This window comes from Triticum dicoccoides, chromosome 7B (genome assembly GCF_002162155.2).
Source record: "Triticum dicoccoides isolate Atlit2015 ecotype Zavitan chromosome 7B, WEW_v2.0, whole genome shotgun sequence".
In the NCBI taxonomy this organism is placed as follows: domain Eukaryota; kingdom Viridiplantae; phylum Streptophyta; class Magnoliopsida; order Poales; family Poaceae; genus Triticum; species Triticum dicoccoides.
In genome coordinates, this window is record NC_041393.1 from 714,276,620 (window position 1) to 714,285,147 (window position 8,528).

The window sequence follows — 8,528 nt, forward strand, 5'->3', positions numbered from 1 at the left end:
TTGTGTCATGAATTTAATTCTCATATTGTATACCTTTAGTATTGTAGATATTGATATTTTTTCACATAAATATGGTCAAAGTTTACAAAGTTTTACTTGAGACAAATCTTATATACGGAGCAGGAGTGGCTCCCCATCTCCTGTCGCTCCCAGCCCAGGCGCAAGCGGCGTGACGACGCCCTCCACTACGGCCCTGCCTGCGGCGGCGGCTGCAGCGGGTGGCCCTCCAACTAAGAGCAATGGTGGCGTCCCATGGTTACCCGTAGCCATGGTTCCGGTTGCATATCTGCCATGGCCCCGCCCTCGACTAGGGCATGTGTAGATGTTCAAGTGTGGATTGGGGACAAAAGTTGGTTATGCCGAGAGGGCTTACTGGAAATGCACCATAGGAAGAAGGGAGAGCTTTAATGATGAAAGAATAAGTATGCATAAGAACACCAAAGGTAGTTAAACACGGTCGTTGTCAAACCTATAATATGTATGCACCGTTGCAACGCACGAACAATTACCTAATCCTGACTTAAAAAAGAATGTGCTATCCCTGAACAGCTGCTGCACCACACATTTCAGGGCCTTGTTTGGTACAGATTGAAGGATGATCTGGCCCCCACATTTCCGATCCTACGGCACATATTTGAGTTTCCAGGTTTCCAGTGAATATCAGCTTTCATCATATAGATTCTCCGTCGTTCCCATTGACTGTGCTGGCTCCCGTGTGTTGAGGGCTTTCTACACTTGCAGAAGATCTCTAGATCAACACACAAACAAAAGTTGACACGAATTCTACAACGAGCACCGTTGTGCAAAGTGGACACATCACATGGGTTAGGCTAAGCTACAGTCCTTGTGATAAGAAATAGAAGCATAAATAGATGGGCATGCATGCATTTTAGGCTAAAGGCCTAGCTACGAGTCTCCGCCCTTGTTCGGGCAAGAAACAACCAGTTGAGAGTTATCCATCGGTTCCTCGAGTAATGCATTACCTTCAGTGAAGTTTCCTAGCTACCATTTTAAGCCAAAGGCACAGCCACGAGCCTGCCTGACTCGTTTGCACAAACTAGGCAAAAAATGTCACGTTCCATTGGTCCACCTGCAGCCTGACTTTTGGGGTGTGTTTAGTTTGTGTCACCAGGTGGAATGTAACGGGTCCATCCTGTGCCGAAGGCCCATTCCCGTGTTTAGTTGGGTTGAGGAACTGGAACCCACCGGGTCCCAGGAACGGAATATTCGCCTGATATGCCGAACGCGCTAGTACCTCCAATTAGGTGGAACTACGTGGAACGGCTCGTGGCTCTCACCTCACCCGTGTCTCTCTCCTGCATCTGCGAGTACTCGGCCGTCTACAGCCCCGTCTCCCCGCGCCTATCTCCGGTTTCGCCATCTCCGGCGCCGCCTCCCCCTCACCTCTCACTGTTGTCTCTCCCTCTCCCCGCCGCGGGCGAGCGGCTGCAAGGGCAGGCGAGCAACGGGCTAGCGACTACGGCGGAGGGAGCACCTAGTTCTTATCCTCAATCGACTAGCAGAGAGGAACAGCGGTAGCAGAGGCTAACGACGGCAAAGAAACAGCAGCGACGGGCAAAATCTTATTCAGTACGTCTCTCATCTCTTCTCTCCCTAATCTCCTAGCTCAATCTGATTGGGGTTGTGGATTCAGCGGCAGGCTCAATCCGATTCAGGGGGCAGCAGGCTAACAACGACGATTAGCCGTTTGGGGTTGTGGATTCTTGCTGATATGTTCATAAGCGGTGGTTCTAGATGTGCTCACGTAACAGACACATGTTAATAAATCCTTGGTGTATTTTGAGTACATTACTTGTATTTTGACAGATTTTTTGACATGTAAAATGACTTGTATTTTCACAGATTTTTTTTACTTGTATTTTTATAGATTTTGGCAAAAAATAATAATTACTTTCTTATGATGTGTTAAAATTAGAAAGAGCTATGGGAGTGACAATTGTGCATATACATATGAGAGAGGTAATCTCACGAGAAAGAGAAGCAAACCCATTCCCTTCTAAGTTGCCAACCAAACATTGCAATGTAATCATTTCATTCCATCTATTTTACCCTACCGAACACAAGAATGGAACCAACCCATTCCCTTGGAATGGAACCATTCTATTCCGTCCACTTCATTCTCCAACCAAACACACCCTTGGTGGTGGAGAGTAACCCAAACCCAAACCCAAATGAATGGCGCGTGAAGTGATGAAGTGCCCGGTATATATATAGTGCTAGAAATTAAACAGGGGACTGCCATGCTGGTTCATATTTGCCTTTGGGGAGAGGAGGAAACTTGGTGGAAGTTACGAGCTCAAAGCTCACATTGCATCGCATGTCATCAAACAAGCTTACTGTAGGTTAAGAGTTAAGACACGCACACACAGACACGATTCTCGCGGCCGCCGCCGTCGTCGAGGAACTGAACCGTACCGTGGTCCGTGGGGCATGCCGCATGCAGCTTCCCGGAAGTTGCTAGCTTGGCAAATGGCAATGCATATATATAACGGCCCCGGCCATTCTCTAACACGTATACGTACCAAACAGGCTACAACTACGATCTTGGACGGCCGGCGGCAAACGTACCGGAGGCTGCGCACCCGCGGTTGCAGCCTGCAGGTACGTCGTTATTCACCCGGTCTCTGTCCACAGTTGATTAGCACCTACTCCCTCCGTCTGGAAATACTTGTCGTAGAAATGACTATATGTACTGTTGCTTAATTACCTTGGGCAGTTAATTTGTTGCACGGCCGATACATACTGGCTAGCTACTTTGTGGTAGAATAGACTGCATTGCAATGTACCATCCTGCCAGGTGAGATGATTGACTGCATACGCATCTATTACTATTTTTGGTCATCAATGCACAAAGAAAAACAATACATATCTGTCTGGCTTTACCGTATGTTTTAAAGAAGAAGAAAAACAATTAAATAACACATGGAATATATATCTGGCTTTACCATCCATGTACAGTATGTATTACTGGATGGAACAAGTAATTTACAGTATGTAGTGCTACCTCCGTTCACAAATTCAAGATGTTCATTCTCAAAAGTAAAGAAAGAAAATACAAGATGCATGTTCTAACTTTTTTCTGAATCAGATTTTTTATATAAACATGTTTTAGTATGTTTGTTAACTCATTTCAGTCCGTACGTAGTCCATATTGAAATATCCAAAACATCATCAATTTGTGAATGGAGGGACTATTAAATAAGCACATTGACTTCTGCCATGATTTTCAGTTTCCTACATTGGGCAAGTGTGGTAGCTTCTCACTGACACAATGGAACAAGTAGACATTTGGGCACCCATCTTCGCTGATCCTCTCCCAAGCCAGGTATATATATTTACTGTGTTGATCGATCAGCTCACATATTAATGCTAGACACAATGCATGACTAGTTGGATGCTTGGTTTCATTTCGATAAAAATGGAGCTGGCCTGCATTTCTAAGAAAAAACCTATAAGTTGTCTGAAAGAAGGGTATAAGCACAACCAAAATAGTCAATAAAAATAAGCATATTCCCTGGTTTATTCAACTTTCATTTGAACTGGATGTAATATATCAATGTCGACTAGCATAGTTCATATATGGTCCACGTTCTTTAGCTCTTACAATCTTGGATATAGAATTCGCAAGGGGTTCATCAAAATTCTAGCATTAACATATGTTTCATTGCTCTGATGACAGGCGGAGATTGAAGTTTACTCAACATCCCTGGATTATGACACCACGGACTTCCAGTCACTCTTAGAAGGACCCCATGATGAACATGATTTGGACAGATTGCTGAAACGTATGATGTTTAATTGTTGCATCCATTCCAAACTTCATTACACAAGCAAGCAACTTATCCATGGTTCGACTTATAAACCAATTAACATATGAAGCTTTTCTTACAGGTGCATTCAATCCTACTTTTATAAAGGAGGCAAATTTAACTCATGAGGCAAGATTTTCTCACATGCAAAAGTACAAACTTGCTAATAAATGAACGTGGCATATGGTACTGAACATATGTTTCATCATTGCAGGTTGAATGCAGATTTTATTCACCAACTAGTGATCATGGCATGACTATACAAACACTTGGACCTGCTCCACCGGAGGTGCTGCCTGAGAAAGAGGAGGCCCTTGCCACAATGGCCCTTGGCGGCGGCGGAGTAGGAGGAGGAGGGGGAGAGGAGGAGGAGGAGATGAGAGTGGGAGGAGCATACAGGTACCCACCACCTTGTCATCGAAGAAGCAGGAGGCTTGCACCCACCGCCACACTGCTGGAGGAGGGGGCCTGCCATCTACTACTAGGTATGAATTATATAGGATCCATTCGTTGCAATATACAACTTGTCATTGTCTCAAGTAGTTAAATACATATGCTATGAGCTTCAGATTACATGCCCAAAAGTGGTTGGAAGCACGGGAGTCGCGTGAGAAGTGCACGCAAGAGAGGAACATGGTCGATAAACATGGAACCATGTTCCCAGGACTTCTGCTCTGCAAGTGAAGGCCACAAACATGGGGGCAGAAGAAACAACGACCATTGGAGATCTGAAGAGGTGAAAGAGCTAGTGGATGGTGTATCTGTATATGGGGTTGGACATTGGACTAAATTGAAGAATGAAAGGTTTCCGATATCACTTCGAACGGCGGAGCATCTTAAGGTATAGCCGATTGGTGATTTATTGCACCCTAAAGCACATGCATCTATAGATATTATCTCTGTTCATTACTTTTTTTTCCTCACATTTTTCTCTGTTAATCTTTTATTTATCTATTTATTGCAAAATATGACAACTTTTATGTTTTGTTTAATCCTTCAGGATAAATGGAGAAACTTGTTGAAAGCCTACACGGTCAGGCCCACATCTAAAAAGAAGGTTTTATTCCATAAGTATGCTGAATTCATTATGGAACACCACTGATTTTCATCTGTTTCATTTCTTAAATTCCAGGGAAACATGAAAAGAAGGATCTTGCCTCCTCTAGATAAGGATTGTGTCGAAAAGATCCAGAGGCTAGCAGCTGACTACCCTCGAAAATGAAGCTGCACTAGTGAATGCTACAAGACATCGTATAGTACTTCTGGTGTAGCAGTGACCCAGCAACAAGCGTTCTACTCCCTCCGACCGGAAATACTCGTCGGAGAAATGAATGTATCTAGACGTATTTTAGTTCTAGATACATTCATTTTTATCAATTTCTCCGACAAGTATTTTCGGACGGAGGGAGTATTATTTTTCTAGAACTGCGAAGCATAGGCTGCCATATTAAGTGTGTCGAGAGTAGAGAGTAGATTGAGCCATCTATAGGGAGCAGCTTCTATCTCCTGCCTAACTACCTAGACAGACTAGTGAAGCACTCTGTATTAATGTAATGGGGAGGTCTCCTGATCCATTATTGTAATGGGGAGGAGGTCTCTAGGTAAGGTACACAGGTCATCGCATGATGCCCTGTTCCTGCACAAAGCTGTTCAACCCAAACTAACTAAGCACTAAACTATTGAGGTTGACTTTATAGACGCATTCAGAAGTCAATAACTAACAGAAATACAGAACATTATTTCTCATGTAATGCCCAAAGTGGTGTAAACTTTCTGGATTGGCTAATTGTTCATTGGACTCTGACAAATAAGATCGCAATTCTGAAGACACCAGTTTTAATATGTTAAGTTACGAACCATGTACAATATTGAGTCAAAAATACAAATGAGACAGGTACTATACTGCATTTGAAGGGGATGGCCAGCAGTGGATAGCAACTCCAGCATGAATGGCATCAATTGAACATGAAGCAAAAGGGAGCTCGAAATATCAGCCCTTACGAGAGCGAGGTTCCTGCAGAACCAAAAGAAGAGAACAGTAAGTATTTGCTAGAAGCATCATCGAATACTGCTAATGAATGTTCACGATTACTGTAGTGTACTTGGATCAAAAAGAACATTCTGAGGTAGTAATAGATTGAACTAAGGTATTCACATGCCGTTCAATTGGATGCTGACCACATAGATCTTAGTCTTTTTTGGTATTAAAGAAAAATAAAGCACTAGTTTCCACACAAAAATTAGATGGCCCAACTTGTCTACTTGATGGTTTGTTAGAGTTGGATGTTGGATATTACAAGACATTTTTTCAATCCTCACAGGACAAGCTCAAAATAAGCACGAAGGAAAGCTCACTTGTTCATACGGTTTTCTTCTTGTTTGATGTAGTCATAGCATTGGCGGAGGATATTCTCAGAAAAGTCCAAAGCAATCACAGATGAGTATGCCCCAGAGCTTGCAAACTTCCTTGAAAACAAGCCACAAAACATGAATATTATTTTGACATGAAAGAGTGGCGATCATTTTTTGTTGCAACACGAAAACATGAAGCACCATATAAATAGTTTCTCACTGAGCAGTAACAGCTTAAGGCCATGGAATTGAAGAATGACGCAGCCAAGAAATGTACCTCTTCATCGTGGCCAGGGAAGCCACTCCGATTGAAGTTCTGACGCCACCCCCTCTCGTAAAGAAAGAAGACGAGCGGGCTCCTGAACAGCTCAGTCCTAGCAGGCTTCAGTTCACTGTATTCTTTCATGCCTGAGGTGACAGTGAGATCCAAGAAGATATCTTTGCTGGTGAATGACTTGTTGCATTTTGAACATTTAAATCCTGACATATAAATCGCTGGCCTGGGACACACGTAGAAGCCAAAACAACATAAATCCTAAACCAGCCAACAGAATTGCATGAGATGAACGCAACTCATGGACTTTAGACATACAGATTCATGCCTGACGGCCCTTTCCTTATCAGTGGTTCATAGCAAACAGGGCATCCAAACATGTCGCTTTTTGATTTTTTGAAGCATCATTCTGCTCGGTTTTGATCTTCTGAAACGGTTGCACAGTGAGCGTCAGTTTCACACGGTATGAATAAAGTCCAACCTTGGCATAACATCAAACGCTTACACTTAACGCGACTGTAAACTATGCTATTAAACAGGCAGCTTCTTTTCCAAAGCATACACGATCGCTCGCTAGCAAGATTAGCTCTTCAGAGTAAAATACTGGAAGCTAGATGCAGAGACCACTCATCCTATGCATGTAAGGCAATAGAAATACAGATATTATCAGCCATATAACCATTTAGCTCAGTCACTAATCTACCATGCGTGGTTCAATCTTTGCATCTGGTGGCCAAATACCTGCTAAACTTACCCTAGCTCTCGATTAATTACTCTACTAAATAAGTACAAAGCTTGGTTCCTGCCAAAGCCCCGCCTAGGCATAACACCAAACATTTGGTGGGCGACAATCGCTCCCACTTTTTTCTAGCAGACACAACGGGTTCTCGTGCCTTACCTGAGACGAGAATCAGCTAGTGGCGTAGGTACATACCGGGTCGAGTGCGACGGCCACACGGCGAGCCGGCGGCGGCAGGCCTGGGCTGCGGCCAAGGCGGCAGGGGACGCGTGGGAGGAGGAGGAGCAGGAAGCCGCTGCGGCTCTCACCGCGAGCTCCATGGGCGAGGCCGACGCGGAGCTGCAAAGCCTGGAACCTGGAGACGCGCCGGCCGACGAAGGTCCGGCAGGGGAGGGAAGATCGGAAGAGGAGGGGCGTGCTTTTTTTTTCTTTTGAGATTCTCAAACAAAGGAGTGGCGTGCTCTTTTTTTTAGGGAAGGAGGGGCGTACTGGTCGTGGGCTCGTCTCATGCGTGGCGCCACTAGCTCCAATTGTGACCACTCCTTTTCCGAAATCGAATCGTCATCTGGGTCTGTCACGTCCGGGCCACGCTTAAACGTATCTGACATGACACATTTAAATAAACGTGACGATTGTTGCACGTTTATTTCCTAATGAGTCGTTCATCACATTTAACCTTTTCTACCAAATTACTTCAAATTATGGCACATTTACTCATATTTAAACTTGTTGGAAGGATATATTTTACATAACTAGTAATCTTACTGAATAATAGATTAAGGTATAGAAATAGGGCAGTAGTCTGCGTCGGTCAGGCGATTGAGAGCCCAGAGAGGTCTTCTCGCGAGTTGTGGAGTCGCCACCCTCTTGGTCATTAGATCTCGCCTCCATTGTCGTTGTTTCCTTTGCCCACTGCTCGCGTCAAAATTGTGGGGGATAGAGCTAGCAACAGCGAGCACCGCCCCCTCCCCGCGTCATAGCTCGTCGTGGTCACCATTGCAGCTTGCCGACGTATTGTCGCCATTCGCCTCTCGTTGTCGCTGGCCCCCGGGTTCCCTCATATCGTCGTCGTGGCGGTACCAACAATGCACATCCCCCGGTCCCAGCATCTTGCATCGACGATCACAGCACCGCACCTCACCGGCACCATTGCCAACTGGACGCGGTCGTTTGCAGCATCATCGGCAACCGCTGGTCCTAGCATCTCGCATCCCCATTCACAGCCTCGCGCCTAACCGGTTGCAGCATCGATGGTCATAGCCACCGCCAACCTACTCACTCCATAGTCTTTATCGTAGGCACAAGGAGGCGATGCTTCGTAGGACGAGGTTTG

The 8,528-nt window shown here is 44.9% G+C and overlaps 1 protein-coding gene across 1 annotated transcript; it reads right to left on the reverse strand.

The window, feature by feature from the left end:
- Nucleotides 1–2,962: 2,962 nt before the first annotated feature.
- Nucleotides 2,963–7,615, reverse strand: LOC119336104 (uncharacterized methyltransferase At2g41040, chloroplastic-like). The gene is made up of 6 exons (XM_037608128.1): nt 7,391–7,615; nt 6,775–6,883; nt 6,460–6,682; nt 6,186–6,292; nt 5,734–5,844; nt 2,963–3,458 (listed from the first exon to the last, which is right to left on the reverse strand). Exons 2-6 carry the CDS (start codon nt 6,834–6,836, stop codon nt 3,248–3,250), a joined length of 714 nt encoding a protein of 237 aa, XP_037464025.1. The 5' UTR covers nt 6,837–6,883; nt 7,391–7,615; the 3' UTR covers nt 2,963–3,247.
- Nucleotides 7,616–8,528: the final 913 nt, after the last annotated feature.